The sequence below is a fragment of the Pan paniscus genome, chromosome 9 (genome assembly GCF_029289425.2).
Source record: "Pan paniscus chromosome 9, NHGRI_mPanPan1-v2.0_pri, whole genome shotgun sequence".
NCBI lineage: Eukaryota > Metazoa > Chordata > Mammalia > Primates > Hominidae > Pan > Pan paniscus.
This window is the reverse complement of record NC_073258.2, coordinates 119,478,624-119,498,677: the sequence shown is the minus strand read 5'-3', so window position 1 is coordinate 119,498,677 and position 20,054 is coordinate 119,478,624. Positions and strand designations below refer to the sequence as shown.

At 44.3% G+C, this 20,054-nt stretch overlaps 1 protein-coding gene across 5 annotated transcripts in view; it reads left to right on the top strand.

Annotated features, from left to right (window-relative positions):
- The first annotated feature begins 610 nt into the window (after positions 1-610).
- The window catches only part of DDX6 (DEAD-box helicase 6), a 44,316-nt gene continuing 24,872 nt past the window's right edge, over positions 611-20,054 (top strand). The window contains exons 1-4 of one of the 5 annotated variants that reach the window (XM_055094956.2): positions 611-1,126; positions 6,149-6,615; positions 11,503-11,566; positions 12,941-13,045. In XM_055094956.2, coding sequence (XP_054950931.1) covers positions 6,416-6,615; positions 11,503-11,566; positions 12,941-13,045 — 369 coding nt within the window. In that variant the 5' untranslated portion in view covers positions 611-1,126; positions 6,149-6,415. The other 4 variants (XM_003820032.5, XM_008973452.4, XM_003820033.6 and 1 more) reach the window with 4 other exon arrangements.

Genomic DNA, 20,054 nt, shown 5'->3' with positions numbered 1-20,054 from the left:
TTTCTGTCAAGGATAAACACAGACATTGGGATCTGAAAAGTAATTATGGGAACATACATAAATATCTTCATAGTGAGGGTCAGGCAGGAGAGTCACCCTCTGCCTTAAGCTTCTCCATTTCCTTACTGAATTCCTATTTCTATTATAACTGACGCTTCACTAGCTTCCCTCCCTTTAGTGGAGGGCCCGGCCTCCTCCGCCCCTACTTTCTTCAGTCTTGCCCTTCGAGAGCAGGAGAAGACGGTTGCGCCCTACTAACTCTTCACCTTACAGTCCAGCTTCTCCCCCCACCACCCCGGTGCGCTCTCTCGGTTTGCTACCCTCTCTACCAGGCCTCCCCACTCCACCTGCGCAACGCCCCCAGCTCCCTGCTCTCCGGAGTAATCCCCCTCAGTCGCACTCTCACAGCCCGGCCCCTGCCCCCGCCTCACCCCCAGTTGTGCCTTCACCTCCAGTTGTGCCTTCACCTCCCGGTTCCTCCCCGACAGGTCCCCCAAGATACGCCCTCACAGTCCGGTCCCCCGCTGTCCTCTCCCGGCGCAGCTCAAGTCCGGTGCCTTCCCCCCGCAGACCCCCGATGCGCACCCTCAAGCTCGGTGCCTCTGCCCCCCCCGCAGGGGCGCCCTCAAGCCTGGTACCCTTCACATGAGAGCCCCCCGGGCGCACCCTCAAGCTCGGTGTACCCCCCCATACCACCCGCAGGAGCGCCCTCATGCCCGGAGACTTCCCCCGCCCAGGTGCACCCTCAAGCCCGGTGCCTTCCCCCACAACCAGCCCCGCCAGGCGCACCCTCAAGCCCGGAGCCTACCCCCCGCCAGGCGCGCCCTACAGGCCCGCCCCGTCCCACCGCGCAGCGCCCCCCGCGCGCTCTCTGGAGTCCTCCCTCCTGCCTGGTGCGGCCTCCGGGCCCGGTCGGCCCCCCTTCCGGCCCCCACACTCAGACGCGCGCCCGGCGTCTCCGGGCCGCTAGTTCCGCGCCTTCCTGCATGGAGGCGCGCCCCGAGAGGCTCGGACGCGGCCCCTTAGGCCCGGCATCAGCCTCCCCGGCCAGCAGGAGGAGTCAGGTCAGCTTCCTGTCCCCGAGCAGCTGCCCGGGGGCCAGTTTTCAAAACATATCCTTAGTCAGGTAATAAAGAGATGTTCCTCTGGTCTCAACTCCCGATTTTTACTTTGGACGGGCGAAGGCAGGGCTACCCTTGCCAGCCACCATTTCTCAATCACGTCGCGGCTGTGGAAAAGCAGCCGTCCTGTCCCTTCAGAAAGGAACTCGTATTTCCCCCTCGAACTTTTCTCGTCGGTGTGAGAGAAGGGCCCTCCATTTTCTCCTCAGGAAGCTTTCGCGGCCCGGCTTCCTCTCACCACCAGGCCAGAAAGGCAGTGACGCCGCGGCGAATATAGCCGCGGCGGCCGAGGTTTCGCCATCTTGAGTGGAGGAGGAGCCGCGGTCGCCGCCATGCGGAGAGGCAGGGAAAGAGGGAGGAGGAGGCGGCGGGCGGGCGAACGGGCGAGCGAGGGAGGGGGCAGAGGAGCCGAGTTAGCTCAGCCAGGCGGCGACTTCGGCGGCGCCACGAGAGCGGGCAGCGGAGGAGGTAGGGCTGGACAGCCGGGGGAGCCGGCGGCTCGAGCGGCTGGCCTGCGCGCCCCTCGGAGCGGGGCGGGGGCGGGGGCGAGAGGAGGCCGTAGCGAGAGGGCTGGGTGGGGGCGGGCGGAGGTTTCCGAGGAGGAAGGAGCGTCCGCCATTTTGGGAGCTTCGAGTCAACAATAAAGGACCGAGGGTGCCGAGCGGGAGTGGCCTCGTTGGTAGGACACGGGCCCGAGTCGCGAGGCTTGGGGTGAGGTGGTGGGGTCGAGGTCAGCGGTGCTTTGGGGGCTGTAGGGAGCCCCCCGGGCCGGCTCTGGGGGACTCGGGCGGAGGCCTAACGCCTGGCCGGGCCTGGGGAGGAAGGCGGTCGGCAGCTGTGTGGGGTGGGAGCGCCTGAGAGGAGGCGAATATAGGAATGTGGTGCGCAGCAGGGTCGGCAGGAGGAACAGGCTAAGTACTCGGAGTAGCTTTATCGAAGATGAGGGAATATGAGGCCGAAGGGGGCGGCAAGGACTTAGGGGGATGATGGTGGAGGTTATAGGGTACGAGGCGGCCCTATAGGGGGCGGCAGGGACATGCTGTATTGGAGGGCTCGGTTTAGAAGCAAACCGGCCGCTGCTTGATTGCAGTAGGCCTTGCGGGTCAATAACAAGAGGGTGTTTATGGAGCCCCCGACTCTTGGAGGAAAGGAGGGGGATTTCTGGTTTAGGGGGTCCATTTGGGGCCTCCTTGGGGGAGTCCCTATTGTTTGCTACTGATGGAGCTGGTTGCTGGCTCATATTGCGCAGATAGGATTGCAGAGCCCCAACCTTTTGTGTTTATGGTCAGAAGTGTGTGTGTTTGGGGCGGGGTGCGGGGGGGCAAGAAATTTCCCTTCAGTTACGGGGTTCCAGTCATTAGTCAATGACTCTTTCCTGTATCTCTCTCCTTTCTCTTCCTCAGCCCCCATTTCCCTTCAGAATAAAACCCAGTCACTCCAACTTGCAGGCAAAGCTAGAAAAACTGCGCTGCATTTGCAAACAAAAGCTCTTGTTGGCGATGACGATACTGTTTTGGGTGTGAAACTGTCAATTGCTAACTATGATCTGTGAAGTGCTGTAATTAACTCCGCTAGGGGCTCCTCCCAACTAGTCTACGTTTCTTGTTGTTTGTTTTTTGTTTTTTGTTTTTTTTGAAAATGTAGAAAGATAACTTGCAAATCTAAATTGGGAAGGGGTAGGAGGAATATTTCCTTCTCTGAGAAAAAGCTGCAGTGCAGGTTTCAGTTTAAGAAGGGAGCAGTTATCACATAGTCTCATTTTGGATTTAAGGATATAGGAGGTCTTACTGTGCATGATGGACAGTAATGATGATATCGTTCGGTCTTTAGAGGTTGCCCTTTTCATCCTCTTAGTGCTCTGCAAACAGCTAAGTCTCTGTGTGAACTGCGTGATATCGCTGATCATAATATAAAACCGTCAGTACAGGAAAGTAGCTGTTAACCATATCTGCTTAAGAGGTCAGTTAGAGTCTGAAGTAAACAACTTTGTGTATGTGATAATCAGGATTTGCTTGTGAGCAACTTGTTCATTTTTTTTTTAAGGAAGGCATAATCAAGGAGCATTTTCTTCATAAATGTTGAGATCTGTTGACTTTAAAATTTTGAGTTTCACATGCCTTGGTGTATGGCAGAAAGAATCAGCACTCGTAAGCTAGTGTATTTTATGTAAGAAATGTAACGGGGTTGCTGGGAGCGGTGGCTCACACCTGTAATCCCAGCACTTTGGGAGGCCAAGACAGGCGGATCAGCTGAGGTCAGGAGTTCGATACTAGCCTGGCCAACATGGCAAAACCCCGTCTCTACTAAAAATAGAAAAAATTTAGCTGCGCGTGGTGGCAGGCGCCTGTAATCCCAGCTACTCGGGAGGCTGAGACAGGGGAATCGCTTGAACCCAGGAGGCGGCGGTTGCAGTGAGCCAAGATTGTGCCACTGCACTCCAACCTGGGCGACAGAGCGAGACTCCGCCTCAAAAAAAAAAAAAAAAGTGTAACGGGGTTAAATCAAAAGCCAACAGAGTAGGGCTTTGTTTTCGTGTCTTTGTATGTTTTTATTAACTACAATTAAAAGTAAGATTTCAGCCGGGCACGGTGGCTCTCGCCTGTAATCCTAGCACTTTAGGAGGCTAAGGCGGGCAGATCATTTGAGGGTTAGGAGTCCAAGACCAGCCTGGCCAACTTGATAACACCCCGTGTCTACTGAAAAATACAGAAATTAGCCAGACCTGTAATCCCACCAAGCTACTTGGGAGGCTAAGGCATGAGGATCGCTTGAACCTGCGTGGTGGAGGTTGCAGTGAGCTGAGATCGGGCTACTGCACTCCACTCTGGGCAATAGAGTGAGACTCTGTCTCAAAAATAATAGGCCGGGCGTGGTGGCTTACGCTTGTAATCCCAGCACTTTGGGAGGCCGAGGCGGGCGGATCACCTGAGCTCAGTTGTTCAAGACCAGCCTGGCCAACATGTCGAAACCCCGTCTTTACTAAAAATACAAAAATTAGCTGGGCATGGTGGCGCATGCCCGTAATCCCAGCTACTCAGGAGGCTGAGGCAGGAGAATGGCGTGAACCCAGGAGGCGGAGCTTGCAGTGAGCTGAGAGCGCGCCATTGCACTCCAGCCTGGGTGACAGTGCAAGATTCTGTCTCAAAAAATACAATAAAAGATAAAAGTAAGATTTCCATTTACGGGATAATTTTAAAATGAGGTTGACTAGTTTTGTGGTTTTTTTTTTTTTTTTTTAAACAGAGTTTTGTTCTTGTTGCCCAGGCTGGAGTACAGTGGCGTGATCTGGACTCACTGCAGCCTCCACCTCCTGGGTTCAAGTGATTCTGCTGCCTCAGCCTCCTAAGTAGCTGAGATTACAGGGCCACCACGCCCAGTTAATTTTTGTATTTTAGTGGAACGGAGTTTCACCATGTTGGTCAGGTGGTCTTGAACTCCTGACCTCAGGTGATCCACCAGTCTTGGCCTCCCAAAGTGTTGGGATTACAGGCGTGAGCTACCGTGCCCCTCCTACCAGTTCTTTTTTTTTTTTTTTTTTTAACTATTAATTAGCTTTACTACTCTGGATTTCTTGGAAAGTTTTCTTAAAATTACTAGTGTGTTTAGTCTTCCGCAGATTTTTTTTAACAGGAATTTTCCTGTTTTTTTAAATTTAAAATTAGAATAGTTATTAGCTAAGTTTGTTATAAATGAATAAAATTATTAGAGTCATCTTGTTTTTGTCAATTTCAAAATAAAAATTCATTTATACAAAATTTGTGTATATCACCTGTCCTTGGGATCATTACTTGCTGGATACATTATGGCAGAAATACACTATTCTCTTGACTGCTTCATTTATTGTTTCAAAGGACAAAAAGGAAAAAAGAAAATACATTTTTCTTCTTAAAGTTTTTTGTTGCTGCTTTTTGAGACAAGGTCTCTGTCACCTGGCTCACTGCAGCCTCCGTCTGCCAGGTTCAAGCGATTCTCGTGCTTCAGCCTCCCAAGTAGCTGGGACTCCATTACAGGTGTGCACCACAATGCCCGGCTAAATTTTGTTTTTCGTTTGTTTTTTTCTTGTTTGTTTTTGTTTTTGAGACGGAGTCTGGCTCTGTCGCTGAGGCTGGAGTGCAGTGGCACAATCTTGGCTCACTGCAACCTCCGCCTCCTGGGTTCAAGCAGTTCTCTGCCTCAGCCTCCCAAGTAGCTGGAATTACAGGCGCTCGCCACCACGCTTGGCTAATTTTTGTATTTTTAGTAGAGACAGGGTTTCACCATCTTGGCCAGGCTGATCCTGAACTCCTGACCTCATGATCCACCTTCCTCGGCCTCCCAAAGTGCTGGGATTACAGGCATGAGCCACCGCACCCGGCCTAAATTTTGTATTTTTAGTAGAGATGGGGTTTCACTATGTTGTCCAGGCTGGTCTCTAACTCCTGACCTCAAGTGATAGCCCGCATTGGCCTCTCAAAGTGCTGCGATTACAGGCCTGAGCCACCAGCACCCAGCCCATAAAGTTTAATAGTTGAAATTCGTAAGGGCACAAAGGTGTTTTTTTCTGGAAGTGTGAAGTTCAAGTCAAAAGCTCACTTAAATCTATAAGGACTCTCGGTTGCTATTACAAGTAGAAGAAAATTAATGAATTGTCTTGTTTAAATTGTGTGATACTTCAGTGAGCTGTAATGCAATTAAGTATAATGAATCACTGGCTTTTAGAGATGTCAGAGACTTAGAGAATTCATGGGGAGGAAACTGAAGAGAAGAGATTATCATTAACAAGTAGTGCTAATTTACTAGTCTCTTTCTACTTAATCTCTGGATTGCTTTGAATTAACAATTTTAAATGTTTGATATTGGCCTCATTGTGTTTTTGAGATAGTTCAAAGTTGTGTCTATCCTAGCTTGGCTCGTGATTTGGTCTAAGTGTAGCTGTATTATTAATTATTTAATATAAAAGATGAGAGTTCTTTTAAAGGGGTTCTTTTAAAAAGGAAACAAAGTTTTTCTGTTGTGTTTGCTAATTTAATTTTGTTTGTTTGTTTCAGATTGACGTGAGTGAATTCAGATATAACTCAAGCTTGTTAGAGGGCTTTTTAAAAATAAAAAGTTGATTCCGTGCAAGAGAGCAAGTTACTGCTGCTTACCGTTCAGAGACTTACAGGTGCTTGCCTGCATTGCAATAAAGGACTCATTTATTGAGCAAGACTTATATTTATCTCTTCATTTTGGAGAGCCTAATAAACTGTTATTACAGTTTCTCTACTGACTTTCAAAAGTTTTGAAGTTTGAAAGACCTTTGCAATTAAAACAGCATGAGCACGGCCAGAACAGAGAACCCTGTTATAATGGGTCTGTCCAGTCAAAATGGTCAGCTGAGAGGCCCTGTGAAACCCACTGGTGGCCCTGGAGGAGGGGGCACACAGACACAGCAACAGATGAACCAGCTGAAAAACACCAACACAATCAATAATGGCACTCAGCAGCAAGCACAGAGTATGACCACCACTATTAAGTAAGTGTTAGAGTAAATAATAAACACTTGTGGGGAACCAAGATTTGTGTTACTTTGGTGTTGACTATTAATACTTATGCCTTAATTTAACCATTTTGACTCCAAATAGAGGACAGATGACTTTTGTTTTATGGCCAGTAGGTATTTGCAATAGAATAATATATTTCTGCCATAATTTGTTCAGCAAGTAGTCATCCTGAGGTCAGATGATACACACACATTTTGTATAAATGGTTTTTGGAAACATTTCTGGCTTTCATAATTAGTGTAAAAGTTATTAGCTTAGTTTGTTGTAAATGAATAAAATTATTAGTCATCTCGTTTTTGTCAGTATAGTTTTTTTAGTGTTGTTACGACTGCACCTTACCCTAGTTAAACAGCAGATAAAGCCAACTTTACGTATTAAATTTAAAGACTCAGTCTGAGTCTTTAGAGTCTTTAAAGACTTGCCCAACCTTCTGAACTCCAAGCATTATTCACTCAGAAAATTTTCTCATAACTTTTTTTAGCTTATGGAACTTAGCTTTTTTACTTTAAAAAAAAAAAAAAAGTTGGCTGGTTGAGGTGACTCACGCCTGTAATCCCTGTACTTTGGGGAGGCCAATGTGGGAGGATCACTTGAGTCCAGGAGTTTGAGACCAGCCTAGGCAACATAATGAGACTCTGTCTCTACCCAAAAAAAAAATTTTTAATTTTTTTCCTCCTTTTACATATAAAAAGGGAACTAAGAATTTTGAACTCACAGAACACAGTTCTGAACAGTCTCAGAAACCTTTTGTTAACCTTAAAATTGAAGAGCCTCCTCTTACTAGAGGATATTTTTTCTTTTAAAGCTGAAAGTATGTAGGCTATTTGTTACTTTTAAGTGCATACTTTAAATTACAATATTTGAATGGTAACCATCACTTTAAAGATTCAGTTATAGGAAATTAACATTTAAGATTCTTGACTCCAGTTGATGTTTGGCTTTTGTTAAGAACTTGCCATATAGGGCCGGGTGCAGTGGCACACGCCTGTAATCCAAGCACATTGGGAGGCCAAGGTGGGCAGATCACCTGAGGTCCAGAGTTCGAGACCAGCCTGACAAACATGGAGAAACCCTGTCTCTACTAAAAATAAACCCCGTCTCTACTAAAAGTACAAAATTAGCTGGGCGTGGTGGCACATGCCCATAATGCTACTCGGGAGGCTGAGGCAGGAGAATCACTTAAACCCGGGAGGCGGAGGTTGCAGTGAGCCGAGATTGCACCATTACACTCCAGCTTGGGCAACAAGAGCGAAACTCCATCTCAAAAAAAAAAAAGGCCAGGTGCGGTAGCTCACGCCTTTAATCCCAGCACTTTGGGAGGCTGAGGCAGGTAGATCACGAGGTCAAAAGTTTGAGGCCAGCCTGACCAACATGGTGAAACCCTGTCTTTACTAAAAATACAAAAATCAGCTGGGCGTGATGGCATGCCCCTGTAATCCCAGCTACTCAGGAGGCTGAGGCAGGAGACTCACTTGAAACCGAGAGGTGGAGGTTGCAGAGAGCCAAGATCGTGTCACTGCACTCCAGCCTGGGCAACAGAGAAATACTCCATCTCAAAAAAAAAAAAAAACTTGCCATATAAAATAATTTAACCCTGGGAATCTTTATAAGATGTTGACACTGGGTTACTGAACTGAGGTATATGTTTTATTACAACCTAGATCTTTTCACTTCCTACAGAAAAATAGCTTATACAAGCTACCAGACTGTCATATAGTTACTGTATGTGGTTCACTAGGACCTCTAAGAACTAATTTTCAGCAGAATTGGTTAGGTCATTGGGAGAATTGGTATTAGTGTATATTCCGTTATTTTTAAGGTGAATGCTTTAATTGGTATAGAAATGAATACTACTTCAGTTGTAGTTTGTCTTGGCAGAATGTAAGTAGGTTAGCAAAATTTAGACTATTTTTAATTTTTTTTATAACTTTTTTTTTTTTTTTTTTTTGAGACAGGGTCTCACTTTGTTGCCTAGGCTGGAGTATGGTGGCACGATCATGGCTCACTGCAGCCTCAACTTCCCAGGCTCAAGTGATCCTCCTGCCTCAGCCCTACAAATAGTGGGGACTACTGGCATGCACCAGTAGCGACGGGGTTTTGTCATGTTGCCCAGGCTGGTCTGGAACTCCTGAGCTGAAGTGATCTGCCCACCTCGACCTCTCACAGTGCTGGGATTACACATGTGAGCCACTGCGCCCAGCCTATTTTTAATTTTTTTTTTTTTTTTTTTTGAGATGGACTCTCACTCACTCTGTTGCCCAGGCTAGAGTGCAATGGTGTGATCTCGACTCACTGCAACCTGCACCTCCTGGGTTCAGTTCAAGCCATTCTCCTGCCTCTGCCTCCCAAGTAGCTGGGATTACAGGTGTCCACCATCACGTCTGGCTAATTTTTGTATTTTTAGTAGAGATGAGATTTCATCATGTTGGCCAGGCTAGGCTTGAATTCCTGACCTCAGGTGATCTGCCTGCCTTGGCCTCCCAGAGTGCTGGGATTACAGGCGTGAGCCACTGCACCTGGCCTATGAGAATATTTTCTATTTAAAAAATTCTGGGGCTGGATATGATGGCTCATGCCGTTCATCCCATCACTTTGGGAGGCTGAGGTGGGAAGATCACTTGAGGCCAGGAGTTTGAGACTAACCTGGGCAACATAGCAAGACCCTGTCTCTACAAATAATAAAGGCTGCAGTGAACTATGATCGCACCACTGCACTCAAGCCTGGGTGACAGGGTAAGACCCCATCTCAAAGAAATAAAAAATAAATTCTGATTTGGGGACAACAGTGGATTTTGATTTTTCTTTTCTGGTTTTCCTACGATTAATGGTTTCTTTTCAGTTCTGCGGTTCTTCAAATCTCATTTTCTCTGCCCTCTCTTCCATGAAGTCCTCTAGATCCCATCAAGTGTCTCAGAACACTTCTAATACTTAACCTCTGTCACTTACTTTCTCATTTTAAATAGTTTTTTCATCTCATAAGATTATAAATTTCTTGTGGTCAGGTTTTGCATTGTATCTTATGCATTATTATTCACTATTTTGTTGAATTCGACGGTATGTCAAACTGACATCAGAAACTTTGATGATACAGGCCTAGATGAAAGGCTTTAGTAGGCTGGGTGCGGTGGCTCACGCCTGTAATCCCAGCACTTTGGGAGGCCAAGGCAGGAGGATCACGAGGTCAGGAGTTCGAGACCAGCTGTATCCCCATCTCTACTAAAAATACAAAAACTAGCCGGGTGTAGTGGCAGGCTCCTGTAATCCCAGCTGCTCTGGAGGCTGAGGCAGGAGAATTGCTTGAACCCCGGGAGGTGGAGGTTGCAGTAAGCCGAGGTCATGCCACTGCACTCTAGCCTGGGTGACATAGCAAGACTCCATCTCAGAAAAAAAAAAAAAAAAAAGGCTTTAGTACAGTAGTAGTCTTGGAATTGGTAGCAAAAAGTTACCAATGTTAGAGTATGCATTATGTAGGACCTAGTTTTAAGTAAAATAAGTGGTCTTTTTTTCTGTGAATGGAGCATTTGAGATGTTTTGGGGACTCTGGTTATGTAAGAACAGCTGCAGTGAAGACTTTTTCAAAGATGTCACAGTTAAATACTTTGTCTGCAGATGTTCCCTGATCTTTTTTTTTTTTTTTTTAATGCTTTGAGTATTTATTACTTGAGGTTTTTACCTGGCCAAAAAGAGAGTTTATTTATATTCTCCTTGTTTTTATTCTCTTTCATGGTTTCTAGCATTTCCAATAAAAAAGAAAGATTAAGAGATGCTCATTGGCTAATACTGTGCTATTATTTTGCCAGGCACTGTGCTGAGTGCATTATATCAATTGTTTGATGTAACTGTTAACCTATTTTGTTTTATTTATTTATTTGGGACGGAGTCTTGCTCTGTCGCAGGATCTTGGCTCCCGGGTTCAAGCAATTCTCCTGCCTCAGCCTCTTGAGTAGCGGGGGTTACAGGCACATGCCACCATGCCTGGCTAATTTTTGTATTTTTGGTAGAGACTGGGTTTCACCATATCGGCCAGGCTACTCTCGAACTCCTGACCTCAGGTGATCCGCTTGCCTTGGCCTCCCAAAGTGTTGGGATTACAGGTGTGCGCCCACCTTATTTATTTTTGAGACAGAGTCTCCCTCTGTCACTCAGGCTGGAGTGCAGTGTCGTGAGCTTGGCTCACTGCAGTGTCCGCCTCGCAGGTTCAAGTGATTCCCCTGCCTCAGCCTCCCGAGTAGCTGGGACTACAGTTGTGTCCCACCATGCCTGGCTAATTTTTGTATTTTCAGGAGAGGTGGGGTTTCACCATATTGGCCAGGCTGGTCTCGAACTCCTGACCTCAAGTGATCCGCCCACCTTGGCCTCCCAAAGTGCTGGGATTACTGATGTGAGCCACCACGCCTGGCCTGTTAACCTATTTTAAAAATGAGAATAGCCGGCCATGGTGGCTCACACCTATAATCCTATCACTTTGGGAGGCCGAGGCAGGCGGATTGCTTGAGCCCAGGAGTTATATAAGATATATAAAATCTTACAGTTTTTAAATGTTGAGAACTAATTTAAACTCATTTAAATTAAAACACATGCTGTGTAGGTCAAACAAAACACCTTTTGACAACAGTTACACTGTATACAATATTGCTTAAGAGGATGGATGCCTTAATCCCTTCTGTTCTTGATTTTTTTATCCTCCTGAGATTCTCTATAAGAACACTTTTTCTAAAGTTGTTTAATTATCTTGTTAGATATATTAAATGGAATATATTAAACTTACTGTGCTTTTTTAACACTTAATTATAATTGAGATGAATCATTGTTAGGATGCTATGAATTTTGATACTTCAAGTTTACTGTATTCTCTCTAGACCTGGTGATGACTGGAAAAAGACTTTAAAACTCCCTCCAAAGGATCTAAGAATCAAAACTTCGGTAAGTTGGTTGTAAAATACAAGTAGAATAATGGTGGGGAACTAGAAGTGAGGTATAGCTGTCCCTCGGTATCTGGAGGGAATTGGTTTCAGGACCATAACACCACTGCCATCCTCCTCCTCCAACCCAGTAAGATAGATATTCAGGCTATATATTCCCATTTTGTGGATGAGAAAACAAAAGCTCAGCAGTTAGTTCTCTTAGCCTATTGTTTTCAACCGGGAGAATTTTTGTCCCCCGGGGGCATTTAGCAATTTGTAGAAACATTTTTGCTTATCATCAATGGGGGGAAGCTAAAGGACAGCCCTTTACAACAAAGAATTTTGTGGCCCAAAGTGTCAGTAGTGCTGAACTTGAGAAATTTGACTTAGCCAAAGATATTTGTAGCTCATGAGTGGTAGAGGTGGGATTTAACTTCATATCTTGTGATTTGCAATTCATGGCATGATATTTGTGTAAAAAAATAACACTATTCCATCAGTCCTTAGGAGACTGTGACCAAGGGCCGGGCACAGTGGCTCTTGCCTGTATTCCCAGCACTTTGGGAGGCCGAGGCAGGCGGATCACCTGAGGTCAGGAGTTCAAGACCAGCCTGGCCAACATGTTGAAACCCTGTCTCTACTAAAAATACAAAAATTAGTTGGGTGTGGTGGCATGTACCTGTAATCCAGCTGCTCAGGAGGCTGAGACAGGAGAATCACTTGAACTTGGGAGGCGGAGGTTGCAGTGAGCCGAGATCACGCCACTGCACTGCAGCCTGGGTGACAGAGCGAGACTCCATCTCTCAAAGAAAAAAAGAAGGCTATGACCAAGTGCTCTTTCCCCAAAACATAGTTTTTTAAAAAGCTTGTGTGTCAAAGCAGGGACAGTGGTTTTTCTTCAGGAAAAGTTGAAATACAGATTAAAACAAGTAATCTGCATATATTTATATTTAAGATTGGGCAGGTAAAGTACTAAAGTCAGAGAAGTTTTCTTTCCTTTTTTTTTTTTTTTTTTGAGATAGAGTCTGGCTCTGTCCCCCCAGGCTGTGCAGTGAGTGCGATCTCACCTCACTGCAACCTCCGTCTCCTGGGTTCAAGCGATTCTCCTGCCTCAGCCTCCCAAGTAGCTGCGACTAAAGGCATGCACCACCACCCTGGTTAATTTTTTGTATTTTTCGTGGAGTTGGAGTTTCACCATGTTGGCTAGGCTGGTCTTGAACTTCTGACCTCAGATGATCTGCCCGCCTTGGCCTCCCAAAGTGCTGGGATTACAGGCATGAGCCACCATGCCTGGCCCAGATAAATTTTCTTAAACACAGATAAATTTACCAAAGGACACCAAATTTACCAGCAGTGTTATTTATTCTTTTATTGTTCCTTTTTGTTTGACTAGGATGTGACCTCCACAAAAGGAAATGAGTTTGAAGATTACTGTTTGAAACGGGAGTTACTGATGGGAATTTTTGAAATGGGCTGGGAAAAGCCATCTCCTATTCAGGTATGTTAACCCTTTTTATCACATATGTAAGGTTATGTGTCAACCATTAAACAGTTTTCTTTTTGCTCTGCAGAAGTGATATAGTGAACTAACATTTCTCTCTCACGTATACACACTTTTTCTGAAATTTTTAAGGGTAAATTAGAAAATCATGGCTTTTACAACTCTAAATATTTCGGTGTGTATTTCTTTAGGATATTCTCTTATGTAACCACAGTACAGTTACCTTCAGTTAACATTGATAAAATACTTCTCTCTCATCTGTCATTCTAATTATTAATGGACCCAAACATGTCCTTTATAGCAGTTTTTTTCTTCTATACAGGATCCAGTCTAGGGTCAGGTATTATTTGTAGTTATGTCTTTTTTACTCATTAGCGTTTCCCTAGTGTTTGTTCTTCTTTTTATGACATCAACATATTAAAAATACAGCCTACAACCCCTTCCCCCATCCCTCTTTTTTTTTTTTTTGCGACAGGGTCTTGCCCTGTCACCCAGGCTGGAGTTCAGTGGCCTGATCTCGGCTCACTGCAGCCTTGACCTCATAGGCTCAAGTGATCCTCCTGCGTCAGCCTCCTAGTAGCTGGGACTACAGGCATGTGCCACAACACCCGGCTAATTTTTCTATTTTTTTGTAGGGATAGGGTTTTGCTATGTTATCCAGGCTGATTAAAACTCCTGGGTTCGCCATAGTGCTAGGATTACAGACATTAGCCACCATGCCTGGCCCCCTTTTTTAATTAATAGTACATTTCCCGTTTTGGGATTTTGTGATATTCCCAAGTAATTAGATTCAAGGTAGGCTTTCTCAGCCCAAATAATGCAGAAATCACATTATGGCCTTCTCAGGGTATCATGTTTGAAGGTGTGCCTAGTGTCCATTTATTCCTCTTTGGTGATGTTAATTTTGATTACCCCGTCAAGGTGTTGTGTGGTTTTTCCATTCTATAATTACTGCTCTTTCCCCTCTCCCTTGAGACGAATAAGCAATCTGGGGTGCATTTTAAGACCATACAAATACAATAATACTATGGCCACCCTCCTCCTCCAACCCAGTAAGATAGATGTTCAGGCTAGGTATTATCCCCATTTTGTGGATGAGAAAACAAAAGTTCAGAGCAGTTAGTTCTCTTAGCGTATTGTTTTCAACCAGGGAGAATTTTTGTCCCCCAGGGGACATTTAGCAATTTGTAGAAACATTTTTTATTATCATCAATGGGGGGATGCTAAAGGACAGCCCCTTACAACTAAGAATTTTGTGGCCCAAAATGTCAGTAGTGCTGAGCTTGAGAAACTTGACCTAGCCAAAGATACTTGTAGCTCATGAGCGGTAGAGGTGGGATTTAACTTCGTATCTTGTGATTTGCAATTCATGGCATGATACTTTTTAAAAAAAATAACAAAATTTCCCCCCTAGTTTTAGCACCCATTGGTGATTCTTGCTTGATCTCATCTCTGCTCTGATGGGTTATGATGACTTTCCAATTCTAGCACTCCCTCTGTATTTGCCCCTATAAAGAAGAAACTTCCCTTCCCCTCATCCATATATATCTGTTATCAGTATGGACTTATACTCACCATTTTTTTCAATTTTTTTTTTTTATTCTAAAAATATCCTAGATCTGGCCAATGTAAGCTCTTTCAGCCTGGTTCCTATGTTTTTATGATGTGTCCCCTTCATTTTTCTTGAGTACTTTCTTGGTTTTTTTTTTTTTTTTTTTTTTCTTTTTTGAGTTGGAGTCTAGCTCTGTCAGAGAGGCTGGAGTGCAGTGGCATGATCTTGGCTCACCGCAGCCTTCCCATCCTGGGTTCAAGCAGTTCTTGTGTCTCAGCCTCCCCAGTAGCTGGAATTACAGATGTGTGCTACCACACCTAACTAATTTTTGCATTTTTAGTAGAGGCATGGTTTCACCCTGTAGACCAGGCTGGTCTCGAAATCCTGACCTCAAATGATCGCCCACTTTGGCTTCCCAAAGTGCTGGGATTATAGATGTGAGCCATCGTACCCGGCCCCTTTCTTGCTTTTTGACATATCATGATGCAGGCTTATCTTATACCTATCCTGGCCCAGCATTGGCATCCAAGGATCCTTGATTCTTTTTAGTGTGGAGTAGTATTAGGGACCAAGACCCAGGCATTAGGTACCCTGTTTGCTACTTGGTCCTTTCAGTAGAAAGAGCAAGGAAATAAATGCATGTATATACATACCCACACACACATACACATAAATATACACGTACATATAAACATGCATTATACGTAGGCCAGTTTGATAAATGATGACAACAGATATACTTAAATTGATGAAATGATTGAATTCAGGCTGTGCTAAGGACAAACCCTGTGACATCACTGAGTACTTTTTCATTGAGCCAACGTGTGGAGTGACCTAGAAAGTGTTTGACCTTGGGAATTCTGTGATGAATAAGACAGATATATGGTTGCTGTCTTACAGTCTGGAAAGGACAGCTAATTGTATGGGTAATTCACTGTAATATGATGAGTACCTTTCTAGTTGGAATTGCGTATGTATGTAGTCATTAGAGGAAGATGGGACAACCTGGAAGAATTGAGCTGTGTTCCAAGCAGAGAACGCTGGGTAACGATTGCCCAGAGTTGAGAGTGTTGTTTTGGCTGGATAAAGTATCAAAACAAGGATATGCATCATCAGAGGGGTAATTTGGGTGTAGGTATTAGAAATACCTAGGAATCTACTATGATGTAGTTCATGTTAATCCATTTTATCTACACTGAAGTCTTTTTTTCTTTCTTTCTTTTTTTTTTTTTGAGACAGAGCCTTACTCTGTTGCCAGGCTGGAGTGCAGTGGCGCGATGTCCACTCACTGCAATCTCCGACTCCTGGGTTCACGCGATTCTCCTGCCTCAGCCTCCCGAGTAGCGGGGACTACAGGCGTGCGCCACAGCACCCGGCTAATTTTTTGTGTGTTAGTAGAGATGGGGTTTCACCATGTTAGCCAGGATGGTCTCGATCTCCTGACCTTGTGATCTGCCTGCTTCAGTCTCCCAAAGTGTTGGGATTACAGACGTGAGCCACCGCGCCTGACCCACTGAGGTCTTATGAGAGTTCCTTTCCAGTAGGAACTGCATCATTCAACTTTTATCTCTAGTACTTAGCATAGTGCCTGTGCTTATTTAGCGTGCTTTGATGAAACTTAGGTAACTCATGTCTGCAGGTGAACGTGGTGTAGGGAACTGCCCAGATTGAATCCCAGCTCTACTCCTTCATAAGTTGGTTATTTGGGATCTATAAGTCTTGGACTCCTGACCTATATAATTGAGGTAATAGTATAATACCATAGGGTTGTTGTAAAGATTAAGTGAGATAATTCAGATGCTTAGTACAATGCCTAGTACATGATAAATGCTAAAAAATGTTATGGGTTATTTTATATAATAGTTTCAAAAAAGGAAATTAGTTAATTTAGGAGACGTAATTGTTTTAAATTTGTTTTAAAGAGACTGAGTCTTGCTAAGTTGCCTGGGCTGGAGTGCAGTGTCACAATCCTAGCTCACTGCAGCCTCAAACTCCTGGGCTCATGTGATACTCCTGCCCCAGCCTCCTGAGTAAGGATGATAGTGTAGTACCAGCACACCTGGCTGTTTTTTGTTTTTGTTTTTGTTTTTGTTTTTTGTAGAGTCAAGGTTTTGCCATGTTGACCAGGTTGGTCTTGACCTCCTGGGCTCAAGCAATCCTCCTGCCTTGGCTTCGCAATGTGCTAGAATTATAGATGTGAACCACTGCACTTAGCCCAGTCCTCATTCTTAGTGGATATTTGCTGACTCTTATTTCTTACCTTGTATTAAAATTTAAAATTAACTTTGTTACTTGTACTCTCAGTGTTGTTACAGCATATAGGCAATTAACTCTTCAGCCACTTAACCAATCTGACATCCAGCTTTTTCTGTAAAGTAGAAATAAGTACTCTCCCTCACAGGATTTTTATTGTTAAGATCAAATGTAGTGTATAACCAAAGTATTTTGAAATAGCAAGGTATTGTATGAGTATATTGTTTTAGATCCTCAAGGTCACTACTTGTATTGCCTTTTTCTTTTTTTTTATTGCCTTTTTCTTTCCTATTGTTTTGTCCTGGGGATCCATGGAAAGCACAAGATTATGTGTTTCTTAGAATCAATCAGAGTGACAAGTCACAAATATTAGGATTTTAGAACCGAAACAAAATTTACAGATCCCCTAGTAAAAAATTTTTTTAAATTTTTATTTTCATGGGTTTTTTGGGGAACAGGCGGTGTTTGGTTACATGAGTAAATTCTTTTGTTTTTGAGACAGGGTTTCGCTCTGTCGCTCAGGCTGGAGTGCAATGGTGTGCTCTCGGCTCACTGCAACCTCTGCCTCCCGGGTTCAAGCGATTCTCGTGCCTTGGCCTCCCAAGTGACTTGGGATTACAGGCGGACGCCAGCATACCCAGCTGATTTTTGTATTTCTAGTGGAGACGGGGTTTCACCATGTTGTCCAGGTTGGTCTTGAACTCCTGACCTCAGGCGATCCACTCTCCTTGGCCTCCCAAAGTACTGGAATTACAGGCGTGAGCCACCACGCCTGGCCAAGTAAATTATTTAGTTGCTATTTCTGAGAATTGGGTGCACCCATCACCCCCCTGGTAAAATATAACCTCATGGCAGGCTGTCTTCTAGTATTCTTTCCATTCTTATCTACCTTCTCTTTTTATTTTTGTCATCCCTCCCCCATTTCTAAAAGTATCTCTTCTGTCATGCTTGGTTTTACAGTTTTATCCAGGCATTTTTTTTCCCCTAAATATTAAAACTGCCTTGATTAGATGGGTGAGTCTTCTGCATTTGAATATTTGTTTGAGATGGACTTTAGTTGCAGTTTGGCTGTGAGATTTGGAGAATTGGCTGGGTGCAGTGGCTCATGCCTATAATCCCAGCACTTTGGGAAGCCAAGGTGGGTGGATTGCTTGAGTCCAGGGGTTCAAAACCAGCCTAAACAACATGACAAAACCCTGACTGTACAAAAATTAGCTGGGCATGGGGGACATGTAGTCTTAGATGTTCAGGAGGTTGAGGCTGTAAGTGAGCCAGGATTGTGCCACTGCACTCCATCCTGGGCAACAGAGCAAGACCCTGTCTCAAAAAAAAAAAAAAAAAAAAAAAGACTGTTAGAGAATTAGGCACTTAAAATTATATGCTCTCAAAAGAGCTTTTACATTGACAGGCTGGAACCAGATATACTACAGATTGCTCCCACAACGTATTTCTAGAGCCATCTGTGACCAGTTCTAGGTCTGGATGCTGTGGCCAGTAGAATAACTGCCATTCTAAAGGTGTAGCTTTATAGGAACATAGACTTCTTTGGAAGGCTTAAGAATATACTGTTTTTGTCTGCTTAGCATTATTTGAAACTTTATATTAACTTTGGGGTTATGATTGAGAAAGATGGCCTCTCTCGTTGCTTCTAAACCCTGGGAACACCTCTTGAAGACTTTTTTGAAAATGTAAGAAGGTGAAGAAATGAGAAGTAGTTGATTATTGAGGGAAACATGGAAGCTCCGTACTGTTGGCAACAATTTTGTGCCAGGTCAACTAAGGTCTAATAAGGATTAATAGTTTACTATTTATAGTTAGGAATTACAGCATTCTGAATCCTGTAAATAAGTCATTCCTCCTGCTAACAATGGGTTTATCATGATTGAAAAAATTATTTCCTAAAAACTCAAAGGTTTTTTTTGTTTTTTTTTTTTGGTGTGTGTTTTGTTTTGTTTTTGGGTGGGTTCGGGGAGACAGAGTCTCAATTTGTCACACTGGCTGGTCTTGAACTCCTGGCCTCAAGCAGTTCTCCTGCCTCAGCCTTGCAGAGGGTTGAGATTACAGGTGTGAGCCACCATCCCCAGCCTAAATTAGAGATATAATTAGAAATTACCATCTCCCTTTTTTTTTTTTTCCTGGTAAGCAGGGGACATTTGTAACAATCATTGCTACCTCGTCTGCAGTAACCATAGGTTGTTTTTTTGTTTTGTTTTATTTTGTTTTGAGACAGAGTCTCGCTCTGTTGCCCAGGCTGGAGTGCAGTGGTGCAATCTTGGCTCACTGCAAGTTCCGCCTCCTGGGTTCACGCCATTCTCCTACCTCAGCCTCCCAAGTGGCTGGGACTACAGGCGCCTGCCACCACGCCCGGCTAATTTTTTTGTATTTTTTTAGTAGAGACGGGGTTTCACCATGTTAGCCAGGATGGTCTCCATCTCCTGAGCTCATGATCTGCCCACCTCGGCCTCCCAAAGTGCTGGGATTACAGGCGTGAGCCACCGCGCCCGGCCTTTAACCATAGGTTTTTTTTCCCTCTTGGAAATTAAGGTTTGGAAAATAAGAGGAAGCAGTCAGTGTAAATGCAGCTAGTTGGGTGATGTTGAGCTTTTTTTGGTACCACACTTTTGTAAAATGCCTCTCAATACTAGGAGATTGGAAAATATACCATTCTTTAATTATAGGCATCAGAAACCAACTCGATCTAACTTAAGCAAAAGGAAATTTATTGGAAAAATAATGGGAATTCACAAGATTGAGAAGGCTAGAGAAACATACTTGGAAATGACTAAGAATTGAGATAGCTCCGAAGGACTTAGGAAGCTGTAATGGATGCACTATAACAATTTAGATTCTTAGGAGGCAACATTCCGCTGGCCTAGTGTGGGCTATGTGTCTACCACTTGGCTTAGAAAATTGGTGAGGCTTGGTCTGTTGGGACAGGGGAGACCAGGGCATACGTAATTCCTTAGAAGGAAATTGGGGTGTTACTTAGTAAAGGGATACTAGAGTAACCAAAACACAACAAATACTCTTCAGTCATTATCTAAACGTTACAGTGAATGTGAATTTGGAGACCTAAGGTGGCAGATGTCAGCCCTAAGCTTGTGGGGTTGGTTTTTTGGGGTTTTGTTTTTTGGGGGTAATAGCTTTATTGAGATATAAATGACATCACACATCAAAAGTATACAATTTAATGCTTTTTAG